The 25000-nt window shown below is 48.5% G+C and overlaps 1 protein-coding gene across 2 annotated transcripts in view; it reads left to right on the top strand.

Annotated features, from left to right (window-relative positions):
- Window positions 1-25000, top strand: part of LOC126544595 (rap1 GTPase-activating protein 1-like) — a 292574-nt gene that overhangs the window by 192621 nt on the left and 74953 nt on the right. For both annotated transcript variants that reach the window (XM_055061716.2, XM_050192017.3), the window contains 4 exons: window positions 2216-2692; window positions 7726-7793; window positions 14751-14879; window positions 23598-23630. In XM_055061716.2, coding sequence (XP_054917691.1) covers window positions 2686-2692; window positions 7726-7793; window positions 14751-14879; window positions 23598-23630 — 237 coding nt within the window. In that variant the 5' untranslated portion in view covers window positions 2216-2685. The remainder of the gene's footprint in view (window positions 1-2215; window positions 2693-7725; window positions 7794-14750; window positions 14880-23597; window positions 23631-25000) is intronic.

Genomic DNA, 25000 nt, shown 5'->3' with positions numbered 1-25000 from the left:
CGGCGGTCGTGTGTCCGCGAAAGCCCGGTGACAACCCGGACGCGCTCCGCGCGTAATGGGAGCGTTACGGGCAAACGCGGTTGTCCGGTACCCTGGCGCACACGCCCTGCTTTGATTGCTTTCCCGCGTGTGCGCTCGGGGCTGCTGGGCGAAGGAACGATGTGTCCCGTACGAAGGCCTTGACGCGCGCCGGACAGGGGGCCTTTGGTTGCGAATCGCCGCCGTGATTACCGCGTCGGACGGTGTTCTCGCGGTCGGCGTTACAAGCGGCAGCCTTTCTTTTTTTTTTTTGTCTCAGTGCGCGCTTTGCTCTTCCTCCTTTCTTTCTTTCTTTCTTTTTGGCAGATTGCGCGTGCTCTGAATGTGTCGCGCACGGGCTTTACCAGTTTAAGCAGTCGCAAATCGCTTCTTCTCAAACGCAATTAAGTGGGCGGAAATTGCTCTCTTCAACCTGCATCGCTTAGCGCCTGATGAGACGTTGCGAAAAGGCTTTCATTTTGCGAGACGCGCAGAGCAACGCTACGCGTAATTGAGTTGTCGGACCATAACCCGGAGAAAATGACTAGAGTGGTTCGTCTCCTTGTTTTTTTGTTTCCTTTAAGCGAAGCTTGAAGCTCACTTTGTGGTGAGCAAGGCATTATATATATATATATATATATATATATATATATATATATATATATATATATATATATATATATATATGTATATATATATATACTGCAGACCATACATCGGTCCTTGCAGGAAGGGCACTCAAGCATACAAGGCAAATCAGAAATAATGCAAGCAAAAAAAAACGCAACTGTATAAATATATACACTATACAATAAATACAAATAAATATGCATAACAGAGAGCATATGAGTAACGAACTTCGCTAGGAGCGTTTCGATACATCGCGGGTCGGGAGTTCCACTCAGACACTGTTCTGGGGAAGAAAGAAAATTTGTATTTATCCTGGCCAAATGAGGGGTTAATGCATATGTGTGATCATGACGTGTACGCCTTGTGGACAAAGGGGTCACGCATAGCGAGTATTCTAAGGATCATATACGATTAATTAGTTGCTGTAAGAAGTTCAGGCGAAGCCCCTGCCTCCGTGTCTGGAGTGAGGGAATGTCGTTTGCCACCAAGCTGTGTGGGGCAGTCTGTACGCTTAAACTTAGAACAAATAAAACGAACAGCCTTTCTCTGAATTCTCTCGGTGATTTTAATGTTCTGTTTAATGTATGGATCCCATGTAATTCAAGCGTACTCTAGTTTAGGTCTGATGAAAGTCAAATAACTTAATAATTTAATGCTGGCAGGTGCATTTCTCAGTCTGCGTTTTAAGAAGCAAAGTTTACGGAAGGCAGAACAACAAATATTACTAAAGTGTAAATTCCAGGAAAGGTTATTAGAAAATTTTACGCCTAGGTAATTATAATTTTCTTGTTTTAACGGTGTATGTATATATGTATATATATATGTATATATATAATAAATTGCGGCACAATAGCAACGTCGTCGCAAACGATAACTTGGAAGTTTATTTACGCCCATAGTTCCGAAGAGTGCATAAGTCTCGTCGTCAGGGCAGTTTCAAAGGTTGAAACTGCCCTACCGCAGAGAGTTTTCGTTTACGACAGCGCCTCCATTGTGCCATCATTTCTTCAAATAGCAGCTGGCCCATTTTTTTTTTTCTTTCTACAAAGTGTCCTTGGCACCGACACCCTCAAACTGTGGGCTGTTCAGAAGCTTTCGCAACTCTTCACTAGGCGACGCGTGTATAGCTGTAGCCACGCAGATGAACTCGGACGTCGTTGCTGGTCGTAAGAGCTGGCCGCAACAAGTGCGCGCGCATACACAGACAAAAACCTAGCCCTTTTTTCAAGCGACGCGGTACAATAGCTTCCGCATTAGCTTTCCAAGGTCTACACTAAAGCGACGTCTCCACCACGACCTCCTTTGTCGGAATTGTCCGCACCGCGGTGCCGTGTGCGCTCTCAAAGTGTCACTCGTGAGCAACCAACTCGACTGTCGAGCCGCGTCCTCAACAGGCGTAAAAAAAAGAAGAACTAAAGAATCTTTGGCGTTGTCTGCGCGAAGAGTGACGCAAAACGCGCACGCCTCGGTCGCGATTCTCTCGATTAAAGTTAAACGAATCAGCGCCTCTCTTTTTTCGCCTCACCAAATTTTGTATCCCTCTCTCTCTCTCTTTGTGTATACGCAGGCGTTCGAGCGGCTGGCTGCGGACCACCAACCCCTCCGAAAAAGAAGAAAGAAAGCCTAGTGAGCAGGGATCGCGACTGCACTACTTAACTGGCAACCGCGTCGGTGTCCACACACACACACCACCCGCTGCTCGCTCGTGCTCAAGTTTCTCACGCCGAGCATCGGAGACAGGAGAGGCCCAGTTCACCGCTGCTCTCTTCAGCTCGACGCCAGCACCGGCGGCTACGGCGCGACCCGTCGTCGGGGCATGCCGGCTCGACGATCGCCGGCCGCGCTGACGACGACGCCCTCCGTGCTGCCGACGCTCGGAGACGACGCGGGAAACAAAAGAGCGCGCCGGGACCGGCGCGACCGGAACTAATCCGTCGCCGGCCGGGGTCGACGAGGTCTGCGCTACGACGGCGAGGACGGCGACGCGAATAAGGCCCCCCTGCTGCAAGGGCCGTCGCCCATGAATCCCGCTCCTCCATGGCAGGTCAGCAGAGAGAGACGACGGTCGCTCGTTCCCCTTATTCGTGCCTCCTTTTCTTTTCTTTTCATTTCTTTTTTCTGTTTTCTCTAATTCGCCACGCTCCAGCGGGTGTGCAGAGCGGAGGATTCAAAGAGTGGGGAGTTCGAGGCGAGACAGCGGCGCGCATTAAGGATCCTTTTGGAAAAGTTAGTTATGACTCGCGAGTGATGACCGACCCCTCTCGCTCAATTCAGTTATTTTTTGTTCATGTCAAGAGGAGGGTCGCGTTGCCTCGCTGCTTTGCCCTTATTCGCCATGCTCCAGCGATCGTGTGAAGGCGAGGGTTGAGGAAAGGAGAGGCGCGTGTGTCAAGTGTGTTCTCTGAAATTTGCTTTGGTGAGTGACCTGCTTGCTCGTGCGTTCTGTTTGAAGAGACGGAGAAAAGGTCGCCTCGGCTTCGCCGTCTGCCCTCTTCTCGTTCGTCATGCTCTGGAGGGCGCGAAAAAAAAAAGGGAAAGAGAAGGCCGACGATGCGTGGGTTCCTTGAGTTTCTGTGTAGCCTGTTAAAGGTGTTAACGTTAAATATTTCATTTCCCTTCTCTCGGTCTCCCTTCTCTTGATGGTAATAGTAGCCAGTACGGTAAGTGCTGGCTACGAGTGCACAAAGCGAAAAACAGATGCGAGGTCTGCGCGTCGCTTATTTAATCCGACTGTGAAGTCACACCGTGATGACAAGAAGGAGGCTGAAGGGGAACGCTAGACATGCAGTATAGACAACCACTGCTTGCCTCGGCCAACAACTCTGTCGTCTTAGTTCTTTTCCTTTTTTCGTACAATGCTGGTGCTATGTCACTTAACGTTTCCAGCCTTTATTCGAGTCGCAGTCCTGACCTTAGTTATGACATTCCTACTTAAAGTAGTTTATGTCCTCGACTGAAATGTATGTTCTACTCTGTATCTTAGAGCGCTCCACTGCGACCACCTTGCATGTAAAGATAACCGCAGCTAACAAACAACTCATCCGATTCGGCCATCACAACTGCAGCGACTGCTCTCGAAACGGTAGGATCACTCCCTCGCGATTCCCGAAGTCCCTCGCCTGCTTATACCCGCACGTCATCTCGCCAAAGACGGCGTCAACGTCCCGCTTGGCCGGGTGCACCGCGGAAGTGTCGAATGGCACGTCGTTTGCCATCGCGCCCTCGTACGAGCAAGCCGAGAAAAACCCGTATAATTTAGCGCGACTAAGGCTGGGGGAAGGCGACGGTTTGAGAGGACCGGCTTACTTCTGTCAGCTGCCGTGCTAACGCGCCACGGTTGCCCTGCAGGGGTGACGTGTGTAACAATCCGCGATCAAAGGTGATCGGCGCAGGGATTATGGCTGAACGTATCCTCCATAATAGCGAGTATATCCGACTCGACCCGTTACGTCTCAAGGTGTCCAGAGGCGTTAATTAGACGTTTGCCACGAGACAACCACCACCCATCCATCAGCGCCGACCAAGAAGTCAACTCAGCGTTGACGCTGATTGCTGGCAGGTCCACAAAAGGCGCCCAACCGCACCACTGACAGCCTGAACTGATGATGAAGAGGGCCAACGTCAAATGCTACCGAAGAACGGCGCCGACGTTGGATTCGCAGCTTGCTATCCTGTCACATATTCCATACCATCGCGGGTAGGAATTAAAACACGTTGGCGGGCTAGTTGGTCCGATTCCATGATAGAGTGTATAAGCGCGACTGAACGAGGACGTAGAAAGAAACAGATACACAGAGGAGCGCTGTCTCTGTATGTGTTTCTTTCTACGTCCTCGTTCAGTCGCGCTTATGCAGGTAGGAGTGCTGCTACGGCATGCAGGAGCGCATCGGAGGTGGGAGCGCTGCGAAACGATGCGATATCATATGCGTGGTGTCGCAACCGAATTAACGGTTGTGACTGGCCGCGATACAGTCATCGGATTCCATAGTTGAGTCGCCTAGGGAAGACGACGGTATTAAATGCGGAGACTTTTCATGCAGTAGGGCCGACGGTCTTGATGTGAACTCGGACGTTTAACTAGCTCCTGCATGGAGTGGGCTTCCTTAACTGTAGCCGTGTAACTAATGTCAAATCAACCCCCTTTTCCTTCATTCCCAGAACTGGACGTATTCGTCGATGGGATTGGTGGATTCCTTGCCCTAACGCCACCTCGGCCGCAACATCAGTCAGAAATTCAGCTTTATGGTTAGCTTTACGACAGTTGCTATGGACTCTTGGCTCGTCCTCTTCGGATCACACAAAAGAACTGCCACTACATAGCGGATGACTGCACACCTTTGCTTACCTTACGATATCAGAAAGAAAGAAAATAAACTGATCAGGAAGCTGCCTTGGTATACTGAGCACGAGGGCGCGGGTTCGGTTCTGGTTACCGGCAGCCGTAATCTGATGGGGGAGGATTGCGAAAAACATGCTTGCACAGTGCATTGAGTGCACGTAAAGGAACCCATGCCAAGTGGTCAAAATTAAACCGGAGCCCTCCACTATACAGGGTGTCCCACGTAACTTCAGCCAAGCATTAAATATATGCGAATGCCACGTAGCTGGACAGAACCAAGGTAATGTTGTTTGCCGTCGCATGGATATACTCAGACTGTTTTTTTTCGTTCTCCCTTGTGAGATAATTAGTCATAATTTGTCACCTTATCAAATATTACAATTATATGAAAAGGGTCAATAAAAAAATTGTAGAGCGACATGAAAAACTCCCGATACAGCTTTCTGTTGCTCAATACGGGCTACATAACAGTGTTTTTCCGAGCGGAAAAGAAGCCCGCAAGTGCACGCAAAGTTGCCGCGCGACTGGCCGCTCGAGGCACTTTGCGTGTATTCGCGGGTTTCTTTCACGCTCGGAGGTGACGAATTAATTAAGACTAATTATCTATTTAGGTAGAATGAAAAGATAATCTGGCAACACCTTGATTCTGTCCACCTGCGCGTCATTTGCATATCTTCAATCTTTCGCTCAAGTCACGTGGGACACCCTGTGTACCGGCGTCCCTCATAACCGAAACTATGCAGTTTCGGGACGTTAAACCCCGCAGTTCAATTTAACTTTGACTCGATCAGGCAGGGTCGTCGAACTGTACGGGTTGCCCGAGACAGATGTCCCTTGATCACAGAACGCGGGTGACTCACGGCGCATGCGCGGAGTAGGCGTTACGCGACGATAACGCCAGAAGATAACGCCCGCCCGCGTGGTGCGCTCATTCCGTGCACGTGTCGTTATACAGACACAGCCTTCGCTCGCGAAAGCAGCGCGATTCGATTGCGTGCGCAACGGTTGTGCGCAGTTATAAAAAAATTATGGGGTTTTACGTGCCAAAACCACTTTCTGATTATGAGGCACGCCGTAGTGGAGGACTCCGGAAATTTCGACCACCTGGGGTTCTTTAACGTGCACCTAAATCTAAGTACACGGGTGTTTTCGCATTTCGCCCCCATCGAAATGTGGCCGCCATGGCCGGGATTCGATCCCGCGACCTCGTGCTCAGCAGCCTAACACTGTGCGCAGTTATAGTCGACACGCTCGAGAGCGTGACGTCAAGAAGATGCGGCAACGCCTCCGTCGCGTTCAATGCATGCAAGAACGAAGGCTTGCTGTGATGGCGTGAACTTTCGCGGATGTGCCGGACACGGTGAAGTTTCCAAAGGTTGCATTGGAAAGATGGTCGTCCAGGTTCAAGCGGCGAACAGCGAAGGGAAATAGAAGGGTCAGCATTGCAATCTGTTCTTCTTGCTTGTTTTTCTATGTTGTTTTCTTCTTCGAATTTTTGCTTGCGCATACGCCTGTCTGTGTCCAAAGGTGCAGCTTGTCTGTATAAGCCTTCTTTTCAAGTGCACTCCTCTAAACAAAATGCCAGAAAATCATCGGATCTTAGTTTAGGGACGTCCGTCAGAAGTATAGTCTCTCTAATAGGCCATCCGATCGCAAAGAAAATTAGAGTGCCTTGACCGACTTGTGGTTTGACGACTATAAATAGGTCGGTGTTCTAGGAACCGTCTGCTCCGAAAGCAGCCGGTCGTGAAGACGCGTCATCGCGGTGACTTCTGGGTACAATACCAAGGAATCCACTCTTATAGCCAGACATGAGGTTCGGTAAGTCAGAGAAGACGCAGAAACGAATAACCGGTGGCGTCGCCGCCTTGAAGTTATCGTACAAGCTCGCTGTGACGTCACAGATCTTTACAGCGTCTGCTCGGGCCTAGCTAATTATTTATCGCTAAAATATTGGCTGCATTCTATTATGGAAAAAAAAAAGCCAATGACAGAACTTGTCAAGTTTTAGTAAATTTGCGGATTACTGAGCCGAAACCACCGAAATGCAAAGTAATACTTCGAAATCCCCTAAGTCAGTGACGTAGCAGCACTGACACTCTAGCGCAACATTAAAAAAGAAGGGGGTCAGGACTTTATTTTCTCTTCAAGTTCTTACCACGAAATCGACGAAAAAAATCTGAAACAACGGTTTATCGATACAAAATGATTTAACGTTTCTAATATTTTGCTAATATCAATAATATTCTCAAATATAATAGTGTCCTATTAAGGAGTCGAGGAGATCTCATGTTCAGGAGGGAGACCATAGTGTGCATACTTACTGTACAGTCTCAGACTGACTTTAACGGTGATTGAATTCAGGAAATGAAAATGTTCTCGAGTCTGGGTCTTTTTTTTTACAGTGCCTGCCCAGTTGCTAACATGCACGAGGTGCTTTAGTGGAGCGGCCTAGTGTAATTCAAGGTCTTTCTGGCGGTGCTCCCGTGCGGAGGCGCCATGTTCTCGGGCATTTCATCTCGATCTTTTCCAGGACCTCGATAACCTTCGGCTCGCGCTCCTGCCTTCTAAAAAAATTGTATGTTTAAATTTGTCAATAAAAAAGATTAGCCTGCGAGAAGTCTACAGACAATCGAGATACTTTTTAGGTACGGCCCTTACAGTGAAATAACGTATATACATTACGTATGCGTTTTACATTAATTCAAGTGCGTGAACACGGGCCTATTCCCTTGCAGACACAATGGCTCGACCTTTAGAAGATGACTGCTTTCGGAGGAGATCGGTCGAAGAAGATGTCGCTAAGGTAAGTTGGCTCGCTTCCAACGAAGGAGAGAGGGATACTAACACGAGGTCTCATGGTTATGCTATACCTTGTTGTAGTTTCTTATGAATTTCACTGGGAGACATTTTGGGCCGACGGGGAAAGTTTCCTAAGCATGTGAGATTTTTTTTAGTGAACAGACCTTTTTAGTGCAAGATTTTGGTGTCTGTAGACCGGGAAGTCACGGTTGCTATGGGGCAGCAACATGCGTGTGAATCGTACGCCGTGGTCCTTAATGAAAGGGAATACCCAAGTGCGTCGCCTGTGCCCTGCGAAGGTAGTGTTCCTGTATGTGCTCCCGCAGGGAGCAGAGTTGCGCATACCTTTTCCGGCGCCGCTCGCACCGCTATTGGCCGAGCGCGAAAAATGACGTCAAATGATCCGCGGCGCTGCGAAGCCAACTTTACCGGCGCATCGCCGACTCATGCGAACTCGTCGTTTCCGTCAGTACCATCGCCATTGCAATCAGTGGACCGTCGATCGTGCGTTCAGAGGAGCAGCTAGAAGCTCTTGCATCTTGAATCTTTCTTTATTTGCAGATTTGCTGCTACTAAATAGTAAGCACTACTAAATAGTAAGTACTACTAAATAGTAATAGTAAATAAAAGTAAGCTTTGCTTAAAATGTGCACATGTCAACATTTGAAATGCGCTTAAATCTGTGTCTGCACCGCATGTATCGAAAACGTGCAGCTGTTGTGAACGATGGTTAGTGATAAATGGCGCTCTGTTAACGGTCACTGACATAACTGCAGGCACGATAGCTCTCTTGGCGACGGTCATTAATTGGCTGGTTTCGGCAGCCAAAATGCGCTAAGTGTCCACCTTACGTGTGTGAAGTTTTAAACACTCTTTAAAACATTTCTTGCTTTCTGGCCATGATAAGACAACTTCATAAGCATGCTGAAAATCATTGCACCGCTGTTTTTGGCAACGTACTGCGCGTTTGCGAGCGAACTTTGGAGCTGTTCGAGCCACGGGAGTATATTATTTTGGGGAATCGAAGGCGGTCCCACCCCATATTTGTACGTCCGTGTGTGTGTTTGTATATGCGTGTTTACATAGGTACATACAAAGTTTCGGTTGTTTGGAAGCCCACCCCCTCCGACTGCACGAATGACTCGTTCGAGCGTAGCCTGTATTAACAAGTGCCCTTTGCTAAGCGCCTGCGAACAATTGGCGCTTGTAGCTCGCGACCACCAGAGAAAAAGGCGGAACACCGCGCGGCATTTGGCTCCTGCGCGCGCGAGGAGTGGCTTCGCTGCAGAGCTGGATCACGGCGGCGGAACTATGCGCAACTCTGCTCCCTGCGGGAGCATATACAGGAACACTATGCGAAGGCTGCTTAGAGCGCCAGCAAGTGGCAGCAAGGGAAGCACGTCCGCTTGTGGCGTCATCTGTTGGCGGCTAGAATAACCAGGCATGGCCTATAGGCAAGTCCCTGCTAGAACTACACTCTTAAATCAGTTGCACCCTTCGGCGTCTATATTTGCCACACAACACTTTTAAAAACGTTAACACCCTTTGAGGCGTATCTTGTCCCACAACGATAACTGCCATCTGTCTTGCCCGCATTTCCAGTCATGAACGGCACGCGCGTTATTAGCGTGACGTAGCATTCTGGACAGGAAAGTAGCGAGCGCAGCATTTTCAAGAAAGGAAACGCAAGCAGGGCAGGTGGCGATTATTGTTGTGGGACAAATATACACCCCAAAGGCTGCAACTGTTTTAAGAGTGAACGATAATCGTCATCTGTCTTGCCCGCATTTCCTTTCTTTAACGCTGCGAGCCCGGTACTTCCAAGTAACGAACGGCTGGCGCGTTATCAGAGTGACAGAGAGGTCTCGATAAGAAAGTATAGCGAGCGCCGAGTTTTCAAGAAAGAAAAGGCACGCAAGGCAGATGCCGATTATTTTTGTGAGACAAGATAAGCCCCAATGGATTTATCCATTTATCCGAGCGTGAGCGGATACGATCGTCAACTTCTTCCGGAAGCACGCAATTCTATCGGAATTCGAAAGCAGGCTTTGGCTTACTTCGGCCTATTTATCAAACTGCGTCAATAGATACACACAGTAACAGCTATAGGGAGAAGCGCACTGATTCAAACGCTCTTCTCGATTGATGTCAGCTATTGGCCAATGGCAGCCGCGTATGGGAATCCGCTATATTACGAAATAAAACTTCCAGGAAAGAGTGACGAGCAGGCCTATGTTGAAAAGAGAGTGTTTTCAGAAAAAAGTGGCTTCGTGCTCCGTTGGCGAGCTTCACGCGCAGCAGACGACAGCAAAAATGTGGCTGAGATGTTCACAGTATAGCTTATGCCATCCGCGGACTGTGTTCTTTTTTCACCGAGTCCGAAGCGTGGTTCAGGACCTTTTTAAAGTTTTGCTATAGGTCTGGGCAGTTACTGATTCTTTATTGCCTGATAATAACGGCGTTGTGCCTTGCTTAAAAACCAAAATATATGTGTTAATAGAGAGCGAGAGAGAGCTGTCAATGCGACGTCCCCGCCCCTTCGCGTGGCAAGACCTTGACAGCAACGATGCATATATATCGCTGAGTTACAGCTTGAAGAGATAAAGAAAAAGTGTCTTCCCCGAGAGAGTCTGATCCACAGTAACAGAGCTATTTAATGTAGTAGAGACGTACCACACGGTACACGTTCATGCCGTAATACCGAGAGACAGAAGGGAGCAGCCGCGCTAGTTGCGACAAACTGTGCTACTCTGCGTTATAGTCCAGCTTTTTCCCCAGCAGACAGTGTGTCGACCTCGCACTTTTGCAGAGTTCATACTTGGCGGAAAAACAAGTGACCCAACAAACCCGTCTTAGTAAGCTGTGATGTTGACAGCTCGTGATGTGTAAGACATTGCGCTAAACAGAAAGGTAAAAAGGTGCACCTGCTGCTCCCTATACTGTTAGGACTTGCAACGTGAGCGCATGAAAGCTATAAAGAAAGTAAATTATCAGCTGTAATAAACGAGTTTTGCGCTAGAACCACACGCGCAAGAGACAGCCACGCACCAAAACCACACCCATACACAGAAGTGTGTGAGGTTTTGGTGCAAAACTCGTTTATTATGTCGGATAACCAGCTATATCCCTGGAGTTCAGTCTCCTAAATTATCATATTGAGAGCCTCTTCCCCCAGCAACACTTTCGTCAGGTGGTAAGAACGACGTTTGCTCAGTCACACTACCTTTACCTCCGCAGCTTCACACTATACGCGTGCAACACGCTCATGTGCACTGACTCCTGGCGCGTGGTTTCGAACCTCACGAGATGCATTGTCATCGACCTTTCCATGCGGTGTATACGTTAGAGGTCGGCAGCAGCCGGCGATTCGCGTTCTCGGCGCGAAATTTGACGCTCGAGGACAATGCTGCATCCAGCCTGAGGCGCAAGGACGTCAAACGCGTTTCCCAGCGCGGTGCTTGTCGCCGCCGAAAGAGGCAACGTGAGGTCACGGCGCTGCGTGGGCGTATACTGGACATTCGGCGCGAATAGTTTTCGCACCGCGACACCGCGGTACGTTTCCGAACAGTTTGTTGGTTATGTTGCGAAGTGTAAGCGGATCCGTTGCAGTGGACAGCGCGTGGTTGCGAAGTGTTTCTTCCTTTTTTTTTTTTTTTTTTTTTGTCGCTCGTGCAGGCGCAGACGTTCGCGTAAGTAAAGCGACGCAGCGTTGCGCAGAGTTGTTTATATTGTACTTCCCGACTAGGATGTGAGGTATCCCGAGCGTAAAAGCTGGGGTGCTGGATCTGCCGGCGCGGAGCACGTCGTATGTGCCCCGAATCGTCGTATGCTGCACCTGCTGTACGCCGTAATATGCAGCGCCGCACCACGTCGGATCGGACGCCGAATCGTGCAGTGTGTCTCCTGCGGTGCCTGTTTCTAATACCGGAAGCGTAATATATAACAATACAAATTCGCTTAGTCTATTTTTCCTCTCTTAGCGTCCATTTAAAGCAACGTTACAGAAGAATATTAAGGTAAGCTGCGTTAGTAAATCGCGTGTCTGAGATTGATTTAAGCTCGCTGTGACGTCATGAATAGCGACGGTGGCTGCTCGAATCTGGCTGTTTATTGGTAAAGAAGTATTACTTTACACTATGAAAGAACCAAAGAAGCAACCCAGCAAGTGTCGAGAGTATTTCCGGTGCCAACGCCCCACAAGCGCGAGGAAAAGACTGAAACCTGTGACGTCATCCTTCAGTACCGGCGCTGTGGCTTTGGTACAAAATTCAAAAAAGGGAAGTTTTGCTTTCATGTTGCGAAGTAGGCATTAATCTCTTTCCGCGAGTAAAATAAAAATAGAGTTTTGAAAGAATGCTTTATTAGTCCAAACTACTTTACTATACCATAGTGTCCCTTTAAGTGCCAGAATAGCTTTAGACAGCCTCCTTTGGGGCAAACAAACAATAAACAAGAAAGAAACTATGTGAGATCTGGTACAAAAGAGGTGCTAGGTTGTCGTCTACTCGTCTCTGTGACGTCAATTTTAGAGCAATTTCAGCCGACTTCAAAAGAGAGCAAGGGGCGTAATACTTATCACTGCAATGTTATATCGTAGAATATCTCGCAACAATGAAGGTTTTTAATTCTTCAGCGCCAAATTTCAAGACACTCTGCTGTCTTGACGTTTACGTTACTTTTTTCGTGTTCTTTTTTTTTAAATCTTGCAACAAATCCGAAGCTCCCAGTTTGTGCGCACACTTGGAAGAGCTGTCATTCATGCACACGTGGAAGATCTTTACTTTTTCCAGACAGTCGCAGAGTGCCCTATACGAAAAAAGAAAATGAAATTTAAAAAAAAATATCCTGTCCCTCTATATATGATCACATGGAGGGTCATTGTGCCGAAGGTCGGTGTCGTAGATATACGGTGGCCGTCATAACATATAGATATATTCAGCTACATAGCTTTTTCCTTTCTTTTTCTCAAGTCGACAGGGCATTTGCATATCGCTTTCTTGGAACGCGTTATTAATATTACTTTCGTCGTGTGTCGTCTCTCACTCTTTTCCTTATTTTTTATTTGGCATTGAGGAGGGCGACGTGGCGCGAGGCAGGTCCCGTATGACGTCAAAGCCGTCGTCGTTCTTTCGCCTCTGTGTAAAGGTGTCCGGAAGACGCGTGATACGTCTGTCCGTCGCCGGCGGCAGCCGTGGCAACCTGTCACCGCTCACAGTTTGTGAAAAATTTTCAATAGGCGACGTGATGGAATACATAGAGAGGCCGCGGCGATCGAAAGCGCGCGGGAAGAAATCAAACTACAAAAAAAAATAATAATAATAAAGCAGAGAGAGGGGGCGGGGGGGGGGGAGAGGACTTAGCAGAGGTGTTCTTTTTCCGCCAGAAAAACAAGCAGGTGTCACACCGAGCGTGTCAGCCTATATTCGCGTGCGTTCGAGGGTTTGTGCTCGTCGTCCAAGTGTGCCGCCGCTATTGAAGGGAAAGGCCGCGCTGCTGCAGTGGCAGCAGTCTCGAGGATTTGGTTTCTAGAAAACTTTTTTTTTTTTTTTTTGCCATTGTGATAACGCGAACGCCGATTAAGCCTAGCCGTTTTCCTGAGTATCTGCCTCGCACATTCGTGGTCCCGGAAAGCTGATAAACGTCTATCTATCTATAGCTTGTAGTACGGCGTACAGCGTGTGTATGCGATTTCTGAGGGCGTGCAATACAACGGAGGCCGCAGCGGCTGCCTGCCGTTGCTACGTGCGCAGCTGCAACGCTGGCGGTTTCCTGTCGCGCCGTGCTCGCATCACGAAATGGTAGCACAGTGACACCGAAGCCGGAGGAGTTAGTCGCTCTGGGAATCGCTGCTCTCGCAGCAGTTGGGTAACCAGACGTTCGCCCCGTGCGTGTTTGTGTGCGGCGCGCGCGTCGGTACACGCGCTCCGAGATCCGAGGAAACGTTCGTCTGCGTGGACAACGGTTTCGTTCGTGCCTGTAGGGAGCCTTCGATGGACAGAAGGAATTCGTCTGCTTTTGGTGTTTGACCGTGAACCTTCGATCTCCATGCTTCCTTCGTGACTGGATGCTTTGCCTGCAGGACTGTGCTGTGCAGAATAAGACGAGGACCTCCTCGAGGCCTTTACTACATTTCGTGTGTGTGCGTGTGCGCGGTGTCCTGAGAGTAGACGACTTCCAGACGGAGGCCCCAATATGTGCGATCTCCTTTCGCTCGAGCGACCGTGAACTGAGACTTGTAGGGATCGCCACCGGGTATGGCTAGCTGCGGAGCGCTCGTTTCCACGTCGCACAGCGTCCGACGCTGCGGAGCCAGATGAAGTGCGTTCAGTTGGGTCAAGGTCAGTTCTGCGTCCGCGAAGATGTCGAGTCGAACACCCCGCGGAAAACGCACGCGCAGCTGTCCGGCATTACTGCAGTGCAGCAGACCTATAAGGGGCGCGCGGAAATTCTGCGGTAAATGAGTGGCAGGTCGCGACCGGAAGACGACTTCTGGACACGTCGGAATTTTAAAGCAGACAGGCGCGCACAGCGGGCGGGCTCGATTGAGACCTCGACGCTCGAGCCGATCGTCTCCAGTCGCCGCACAGGAAACTGGCAAAGATTGCGGAGGGCGCGCTCGACCGAGGCCGGAGGTTCCACGCACAAACCGACCACTTTCGCCGCGCGCGAGAGTGGTAGAGTCGCGATATATAGTTGCCGAACGTGGACCCCTCTCGGGATCGCTCTCTCTCTCTCTCTCTCTCTTGAGATCGCAGGCAGCTGCGGCACCCATTTCCGCTAGAAGTTTGTTCGCGGCCTTCTCCGCAATAACCGCGGCGCGCGCACATTAGTTCCTGGTGATAACGAAAAGAAAAAAGGAGAGCCCGCAGAGGCGCTCGGCGAGATGCCCAAGAGGGCGTCATCGTCGTCGTCCAGGTTCCGCGCTGCCGCTCTGCAAGCCGTGCGTTCTATGCGTTCGCAGTCCAGCGACCTGTTCGATCTGCTCAACAAGTTGCAGAACAGCCGGCTCGACGATCAACGCTGCGAGCTGCCCCGCGGGGAGCCGTCCCAGGCACGCCGCAACAATGCGGCGCCCGTCAGCAAAGCCGAGGTGAGTGCGTTTTTGAACGGTGCTTAAACCAACGATGACAAAAAGCGTTGCCGGATCATTCATTTGTTCCTTTGTTTTCTTCTTTTTCAATCACTTCAAAACTTTCTAGGAGAAGGTATATAGCCTTCCAATTTCTTCGTAATATGTCCGATAATTGTATGCCGCCCTATTGGCGTAGTTGTCATCGTATGCACGTAAATTTTATTCTATATCTTGCAATGTCATGGCATTCACTGCTTTTGCATCCGAGTCCAGTATTCCAGAGCAAGCGCCAACTGTTTTGGCGTTTCGTTGAATACTGAGTAATGTGTTTCGTGCGCATGTGTTTTTGCCGAATCTATTAAAATGGGTGCCTTCACCCACTACCCCACGTAATGCCCGCTAGGCCATTAGGGTACAGAACAAAAAAAGGCGTTCTTAAGGCTTTGTACTCGCAATGCCCACTCAAACAGCGGCGTTTAGATAACAGTAAGCATGACTCAACGTTTTCTTCTAACTTTTTTTTTCTTCTACGCAAGAAATATCTGCAGATGTTGCTTCTTTTATTACATCTTTCAGTGACCCACTTGCAACGCGAGAACGTACGATTAACCGTGTTTTCACAACATTATGTAACGCGGTAGCCACATGGAGCGTATAGTTGCGACGTATTTTCGCCGTTGCGTTGCACGGCTTTGACGCGCGTCCGTTTTACTTCGCGCGATCGATTACCGGAGTGCTTTTTTTTGTTGTTGACTAAACGTGTACCACGGCATATACACAGTAACTGAAGTAGCTAGCCCTGTGAGAAACATTTAAGCGCACGTTCGTCACCTGGCCGGTCGCTGAGTGCAAGAATGAGCTCGCCAGACGCTGCGTCACACGCCGAAAATACGGCGGAATCGCTTTCAACGATAGCCGCTGAGAAATGAATCTTCGTTTAAGGCGTCAAACAGTGCGCGCGCTTCGCGCTGGAGATCGAATAATGAAAATCTAACGCGAAAGATTCGGCCGCGGACTCCGAGCGGATCAGCGCGAGCTGCTGTCGATGACCACTTTGGCGCAAGTTCAAGGTGGGGAATCCGTGCGCGACGTCGACGTGTGGGAACCGAACGCATCGCGGTTCCCACTCGTAGGAAGGTCGAAGCGCGCGTAGCAGGATCCCGATTTACGCCCAACAACAGCGAGAGTGTTGAGTTTCTTTTGGTATTGATAAAATTTCTTGCCAGATATACTTAGAGGGAGGACCTATAGCGTCTGCGCGCGCCATCCATACGGCCTACCTTGCGAGATGTAATCTCTTTATAACGAGTGTTACGCACCAAACATCATTTAGATTTAGTGACGCGAATGCTCGAAAGTGTCGGGGATTTATTTGTGCGCAGGAATTACGCAATAGAGCGAATTATTTCCGAACGTGAAGCTCCTAATTGCTGAATCTATGACGCTTGCGCGTGACACAAATGAAGCACGAGAGAAAACAAGATGCAGTGCGCTTATACTCGTGAAATCCCTTCTGAATCGTAGACGAGTTGCACACATGCTATCCACGATTCCGACGGTGGCTGAATGAGTGCAGCGCCAAACTTCCCCCCTGGTGACCGTAGTGCGAGACATTATAAGTGCTGCACGGTCCGGACAGTGAGGCCTTCTGCTTTTCGCATCGGTGGGTATAACGAAAATAGGTGCGTGATAAAGGCTTTACAGGGGTGTCGCGCTGGAGCAACCGCACGCAGAAGGAATTTACTTTGCGTTTCGTGACGTCACACGAAGGAGTGCCGCCCGCACCGTACAGAAGGTAAGGAAAAGCCCTACCACCATAATATAGGGGCCTCGAACGAATTCGAATTTAACGAAAAATGAGCTCCGAACGCTCAAAAAGAGAGAAATTCGTATCACCACCCGCTGGCATACGTATATGTAGGCCACATATACGTGCATCCAGGGACTTTAGGTTCCGTGCATTTCGCTCTTGTAGTTCACGCGGTCTTTACCAGCGTGCGCGCTATACCGTAACGTTTGTCTCGCAAATGACTGCGCAACTTTCGCAGGATTCTGGAACTGCTGTACATTCGCACGCACATACGCACCCTTATCAGCCTGCCGGCATCACGCCAACGGATCATTTACATTCGGGGCGGAGGCTCGCTCCGCGTGTGTTCTGTGTGGCCGCAAACGCCTGCTTCTGCTATGTCACCCCCTCGCTCTCTCTTCGTTATCCGTTCTGCGCAATCCCTCTTTCACACCGACAGGGAGTTGATACGTACGGCCACGCTATACGGGCTTTTTTCACGGTCCATTTCACGCGTAGTATTTCCGCTCCCTCGCCTCCGCTTCTTTGTATGCACGGACGCTCTTCATTCCGCGTGCAGCCAGCCGATGCCGAAACCTTGCAAACCCTTACTTTCTATGGATGGGTAAACAGGAAGAAAAGCATCGTATAGCATAGCGATACGAAAAAAGCAATACAGCAGAGCTTCTCACCGACTTTCTGAACGACGACGCTAAAAGCTCGCCGTAATATCGCGCGTTCTCGACCGCGCATTTAGAAAGCGAGTGAGCGGTTCTGCTGTGTGGCGTTACGTCTGCTCCCGAGCATTTTTTGTTTTGCTTTATGTTTACGTTGCCGATGAATGCTACGTGAACGAGTCCACGTGCTATTACACGGATCACTAACGTGTATGGAAGGTGTCATAGAAAGTAATGCGGGAGTGAGAAAAGTTGCGCGCCTAGTGATATATCGACGCCAGGAAATGTTCCGCATGCGAGTATTTCCAGCGCTTACCGTTTACGGCTGTACTCGCCGTTATGCCCGAATTTTTCTTTCTGTACATTTTTCTTTTCCCAATAAAACCAAAAGGTTTTGGGAGGAGGAGCAGGAAATATATATAGAAATATATAGAGGAAGGCAGGAATGTTAACCAGAAATTTATCTGGTTGGCTACCCAACTCTGGGGGACGGCTGGCGTTTTGAGGTTGATCACCGTGCGTTATTAATTAGAGAGTAGCATTTTCAAGATCGGCGAGCATGGAAAATTGAGCGCCCAATGCCACCGCCAGGCGGAGCTGTAGGATCAACGCTTATTGACAACCGTGGCAAATACGTAGGTTTAGGCGTCTTTCTTTTTTCTTATGACAAACGGTGCTAGTGGCTATAATAAGCGCTTGCAGTGGCAGAGCTGCTCGTTGTGTTTATTTGCAAGTGGCCTTGAGGTTTGCCCAAGGAAATGCGGTATTCGAATGAACGCTAGTTAACTATTTCCTTACCACCGGAAGTGCGCGGCAATTCCAGTGCTTTTTTGTTTGAATGCTTTAGTTCATGGCGTATTAGTCGCAACGTATACCGCGGCACATCCGCACGTATTCACACCGATAGTACCTTCTTCCCTCCCTTTCCTTTCTTCCCTTAAACCTCTTCCCCTGTATAGGGTAGCAAACCGGACGTGCGTCTGGTGGTCCTCCCTACCTTTCCTTTCTTCGTCTTCCTCCTCCTGAAGCCCCGTCATTGGTGTTTTCAGTGGAAGTAAAGCATGAATAATGGCGCAGAGAGTTTTGGCGAATGTTTATGTGAAATGTCAAAGTACCTCGAAACGCACGAACGAAAAGAATTTACGAGGTTTACTGAAAGGGTTCGCAGTAAAAAGAATCTTTAATGTACAATATATATATATATATATATATATATAGTGTGTGTGTGCGTGTGTGCGCGCGCGCGCCTTGCCCCTGGTTTCCGACTCCTGTACGTTAGACCACGCGAAAAGACGTATTGCGCATATTTGGGGGTGGCATGAATAATAGTTATAGCGATGCCCATGATAAAGCGAGAATGCTGTTGCTTCGCAAATCTGAAAATGGGTATCCCCATATTGTCGCCAAGAAAGTATGCCTCGGGCGTCTTTGTTTTTGTGTCTGCTTGGGTCTTTCTTTGGTGCGGGGGGAGAGTCGCGCAGAGAGTGGTGTCCGAGACGTGCAACCACGGAAACGTGCGGTGCTGGCGACGGGACCCTTTGCACGGGGGTGGTCGCGCCGGCGGAAGTGGTCGCAACGGCGCCTCGGGCATGAGCTTCTCGCCCGGCCGCCGCCGTCGTCATACCTGACAGTCACTTTCTCTTAAGGGTGCGCGCCGTCAGAGGATTCTTCGGCACGCGGCCGACCTTGAAGGTACCCCGAAACAGATGGGGACGTGTCCGCGTCGCGGTCGGTTCTCGCTCGGCTCTGCTATCACTCAGTCACGGTTAGTTCTATTTCCCTCGGGGTGCATTCGAGGCCATGTCTGGTCGCTTAAACTCTCGCCCCTACTGGATCGCGTCGGCTTGCCTGATTGGTCAGGAGTCGGCGATCGGTGGAGAGGCCTGCGTGTCCTACGAGTCCGCGTGTCCATTGGATGCTGGAAAAGAAAAGAAAAGGGGGGGGGGGGGGTCTGGGTCTTTTCGGGGTTGGCGCTAAGCCGTGCTCTCGCAAGGGCTGCAGAAGACAGCGTCAACCTTTCCCTTTTCCCTCAAGAACCACTTCTCTGTGAGACAGCAGTCCATTGGGGTGCCACTTCACCACGGGAGACCAGGCAAGTCAGGCAGGCCGCCGACGATCGGTATGACATCGCTTTGTATGTCCATGTAACGCCGAGCGCGTGGCTGTATGTCCATTAGTTGCAGACGTTTCACAGCCTTCCCTACTCGGGAGGTGGGCCCTTTTTGTGGCGATCGTGAGGATAGAAGTTCACATATTTTCTCACTGTTTCCTTTCCACAGCTCTCCTACAACGGATAGCTAGCCTCTTTTGCCCGGCATGTGTTCCGTTTTAAACTTGTTTCTTGTGTTTTAAACTTGGGTTTCTCGCACCCGTTGCCTAAGCAGGCGATCTACCAGTGCGTGTTTCTCCAAGTCGAGTGCTCATACCGAGTTTGGTTAGCACGCTTGTGATACAGATTTTCGAGGGGCGGGCGCGAGAAAGTTTCTCGAAGTGTGGCCTCGCCGTTGTTTGCGAGTCAGGAGGAAAGTGCTCCATCAAGCTGCAATGCATATGTTCAAGACCGCTTTGACTTCGCCGTATGTGCCAGTCGATCGACGTGTTTTTGTTTGTCTTTGTGGAACCCAGAGCCAGAACCGATCATGGCGCATCCGGCTGCGGTCACGTCGTGGCGGGGACTGCTTCTGCGGTCTGCGAGGTTGTTTTTCTTGACAACTGTTGTGTTGAGGCGATCCGAGGGCTTGTTGTGCTAGTGTCATATCTTATCAAAAGTTCAAGTGCAGTCTCCATTTCATACGGTGCACGTGGTTGCCTGTGGAAGAGTTTCGATGGCATTGTTTAACAAAGTGTTGTAGAACTGTCGACATATTTCATTGATTTCCTCGGGCTCGGTAAGGAAGGACTTGAACGTTAGGCGCAGAAACGTACGAACATTTATAGGGTCTTATTTTATGTTCAGTGATCTCCACCTAGTATATTATCACATTATTTTAAAACTTCCTCGTCTCCTTAGTTCCCCCTCGCTCCTTAGTTCCAGTTCTGGCTTGTAATGTCACTTTCGTGTGCTACTGTAACTTGAATACATTTCTCCTTATATCGCGGAAAATAGCCTGCAGGAGATGACGTTCCGAAAAAGCGTGGGTGTCACGTACTAAAGAGTTCCGTCGAAACCCAAACGCCAGCAGGCGGAAGCATATATGAAAAGCCTTAATTTAGAATATGACGCTGGAAAACGACCCGCTGAATGAAGGTAATTTTCCAGCGAGATTTTATTAAAAGAAAAGTGCGGAGAGATCTATAGTCGGCTTGAGCCTCGCAAAATTCAAAGAAAGGCACACGAACTTTTTTTTTTTTTCGTAAACAAGTATGCGGCAGGTTGAGCTGTTAAAGAAAATCATTGGTTAGTGTATGCTGACTGCAACGTTTCTGCGCTAAGGCACAAAGAAAACGTTTTAAAATAGAAAGAAGCGTATGAAAGGCGCATAAAACGCCACGTGCAGATTTATATACGATATGCGTTATAACTTTGTGCTGTCGCGCTGTATAGTTCGTCGAGCATAAATTGGATAGTGTTACCAGCGTGTTTGTTTGGGTATGTTTGGCGCCGCTTTTGAATAGCTTTAAGGAGCGCGACGCATGAGTGGGGCCCACACCTTGTTAAAAATAGCTGCGATGCGCATATATACTGCTGCTAATATTGCTGCTATATATGCAGTGCTATATCTATATGCACTGATATGCGCCTGTATAATATGCTTTACTTATGGTAAGGAAAACGACTAATACACAACTTGGTCTATTGGATCAATTGGGCCGACCAAGACGCGTTAAGGCAAAGTACTGACTGGTAATCCCAGGTTGTGACACCAGCATTACACAGTCAGAAATTCGCGTCGCGGCGGCGACAACGGATTTCCTTCGTACACTTTATGAACAAACGCAAAACCTACAGCGAGTTGTTGCGGGAGTTTGTCTCGTATTTTGTCTGCGTTATAAGAAAGCTTTTGTAGCCTGCAGAGGTGCGTATATACAGTTCATGCAGTTGGACTCCATCGAAGTAAGCACGGTCTAACGGGAAGTTGTACAACACTTAAAGATGGGACATTTACTTGTACTGTCCTGTAAAACAGTCGCCGTTGCTTCCTTAGTTCTCAGGTGTGTCCCATCCACTAGCTGTCTTAACCAACCAACTCTAACACAAGTTGCCCCGCCCTGCTTTTTTATGATTTTCAAAATTATTCGGCGCTGTCATCAGCAGAGCAATTGAAAATTTATTTTATGTCCTAATACCTTCTGCTTTCGATGTCTTGCGAAGCTCGAAATATGCTTATGCATAAAGAATAATCGATAAGTGTAAGATCTGAAAGAATAAAACACAAAGGCATAGAGACTGATTAGTACAAGTGCTTCTAGGTCCCATCTTCGCCTGAAGAAAGGCTGATAATATAAAGGCAGAGAAATGATGATATAGGCAGAGATGATGATAAAGGCTGAGAAATGCTGATAAAGTAAAAAGGCTCGTAAAAAGCTAGATAAAGACGGCGGTAACAGATGGGCCCAAGAGAAATGGGTCACAGAAACCGCACGATGTGCATCGGTAAAACCTCACGTGCAAGCGACTGATAAGGTCAATGCACTATGGGAACGCCGATATGCTGCGATATTCTGCTGTCGTCTTATTCTGTATTGATTTGTTTATTTATTTATTTTATTGTGTTTATTGTAGGCGACCCGCTATGATGTAGATGGTCGCCGGTGCATTGTAAAGCAATCAGTAGTGCCTGAACGGACTATCCGTGTATCCTTCCGTCTGCACACGTTGCAGCCATGTAGGTTCCTCTTGCAACAAGGCAGAAACGAGCTATGGGCGATCTCATTTTCGCTGTGTACGGGTCACCACGCATCAGTAAATGTACAAAAATGAAACCGAAGGAAACTTGTTACTGATGAGAACTTTAAGAGCGTAATTAGAAAATAAAGTTGTTGCAGCAGAAGCAGCAGCAGCAGAAAAAAAAAACGTTTTTATTGAAGCCGTAAAAAAGTAATTCGTAGTGAACTTTAGTATAAAGATTTCTGTTCTCGTGGGTATAGTTTCCTTCCTCACTGTATCCTCTCTGTTATCATTTCTCCCTGTACTTTTTTTTTTTTTTATTCCTCTACGCCCATCTCCGCCATTGCTGACTGCCGTTCAGCTGTCCGCCGACTGCACTTGACGCTTACAGTGAGGCCAGCAGAAATTAATCCCCCTTCATTTTCTTTTATTTATTTTATCTAGCTTAATAAACAGCCAATTACTGCTACAACATTTTATGTTTGTCTCAAATTTGAACGCAAACGATGGATATATATAGTTTGATTGCTTTGTGACCGCTTTGACCACAGTTTCTACGTTGCGACAAAGAAAAACTTGCACCATCGTATTGCTCGAGCTGTTAGGTTCTCTTGGGGGGGCGGGAAGAAGGGGGGGGGGAACGGGATCGCTTTGTGTCTATATAAAGCCGGTGTTTGTACACATCTCCGCTAGTCTCGCTTTGTAGATGGCGACAACATTATGTGGCGGTGCAGCTTAAATTATTGCTAGTAGGCGTCTATACGCTAGTATGTACGCGCTTGTCTGGACGCAACATACATATTTATAGAGAAAGAAAAACGTGCGAATTCAAAACCGGAGATACTGCAAGGAACTTGGCGACACCCATTCCATTCGCTTCACCATCCGTTCGTTGTCGATGGTGCTGTCAAATTACGCGTAGTAAATATCTCTCGAATATTACCTCGCCCACGAAGCTTTTTGCAAATAAAAGGGCTCTTAGGTTTGTGTAGTGATTTCTACCGTCCGTACGCTTAGGATCGACGCCTTCCGTCTAAAGAACTTGTTGATTAAGTACCTGTCAAAGGAACGAAGCTCGACTTCCAGGCATGCAAGTTGTTTTCCTTTGTTTACGTTTTCCTCAAGACAGTGAAACAAAAAAATTACGGGTTAACTTTCTTTGTCGTTGTTTGTGGCATTCTTTAGCTTAGAGGAGAAGGAATGCGGCTAATCCGTCATAAGATCGATTGCTGAAAGCCTGGCTTTACCGCCGTGTTAGGCGTCAAAACAACCTGTTGGTTGGCGTCAAGCTAATCTGTATTACATGGCAATTTGATACATGTGCAAAAGCTTTCTTTCCTCGCGGCTTTCCCTAAAGTCGCACAGAAAGACGTCACCATTTGTAGAAGTTACTATCTTGAAATATACAATGCCACGTTGTTCCTATGTTTTCTTTTTTGCAGAGGCAAACTCAAGACCAAGAAAAGCTAGAAGAGGTAAGCAGCACTTTGTGCGAGTAGCCATTTGCGCTGCCTTTCTTCTATGTGGCTGATAACTGAGCAGCGTGTCCCCTTACAGTCGTTATCAAGATCTCCTAAGTCGTAGTTCACGTTATGTAATTATCGTCGAAGTGCGTATACTTGTCCCCTACACTCTAAGAAAAGTCTGTACACTTTAAGGCTTATCATATCCCGAAATAGTATTCGTTGTTTTTATTGCGAGTATTTTTTCCTTTCTTTAACGCGTACTTTCGTCTCTTTCCCAAAGGGTAGGCGGGCTTTGCGCCTCTCTCTGTGGCAGTTGCCAGCTTGCTCCTTCCCTATTTCCCTCTGTGCATTGCATGTGTGTTTTCATATCAAATCATAATAATAACGCAGTGCGACAGGTACACTTCCAGGACAGGAACGCGATGCGCGTTATCAACGTGACGTAGCATTCTTCGCAGGAAGGTAGCGAGGAAACGCAAGCGAGACATGTTATCATTGTTTGGGGACAAGGCACGTCCCAAAGGGCGGTAACATTATTTTTTTAGTACAGTCGCGCTTTCGTTTTCCTTAAGCTTCAGGGAAGACGGGGAACCGCGTTACCGAGCTTGCTGAGGTTCCGAACGCCGAAAGGCTTGGGTGCCTCAATGCGCTCCTCCTCCTCTTCCTCCTCCCCAACAAAGCGAAGGAGAGAGATCGCATCGAGGCACCCTACTAAACGTTGCTGTAAGAACGCTATGCAGGAGTAGGCGACAGATCTTGTCAGTCGTGCCCTGACTTCGAAACACTTGTCGAAGGCTGTGCATTTCATCGGTTTATTAGGAGTGCCGAAATTACGCTCTGAAGGTGTACAATGTGGTGCGCTGCGAATGATGACGTGCGATCTCGCACAAGTGTAAATTAGGGGGCGCTGCAACTGCACATGACGGAAAAACAGCGTCAGCCTCGATGAGTTGCGCACGCGCGCCAAGTGGAGCACTCGCCTCGTTCCTTTTATAAGCGTTCCCTTTAACGGTCGCGCAGTGGTGTACGGTCGTCATAGGTGTGAAAGGAAACGACTAAACATTTTTTTTTCAAACACACGGACTAAACTTACTGCCCTCCGCACAAGTTTTCAATTACACTAAAAGTTATGCAGGAAAACTCATCGTTATGTATCAAGTTCCTACAGGTTTTGACACACGCAGATGAGTTGCAAATGTTAAAGAAAGAAGAAATTTGCTGTTCCCTGTTATATTGATGGTGACTGTACATGAACGCACTTGAGCAACATTAGGGGAAACACCAACCCAACAACATGAGGGGGAAATATAAAGGGTTACCAAACATTAGTAACTCCTCAGTAATTGATCGTAAAGTGTGCGTACGAAGTGTAATCCTCC

Source organism: Dermacentor andersoni, chromosome 3, assembly GCF_023375885.2.
Source record: "Dermacentor andersoni chromosome 3, qqDerAnde1_hic_scaffold, whole genome shotgun sequence".
In the NCBI taxonomy this organism is placed as follows: Eukaryota; Metazoa; Arthropoda; class Arachnida; order Ixodida; family Ixodidae; genus Dermacentor; species Dermacentor andersoni.
Note: the sequence above shows the minus strand (reverse complement) of the source record. Positions and strands in the feature narration are given on the sequence as shown.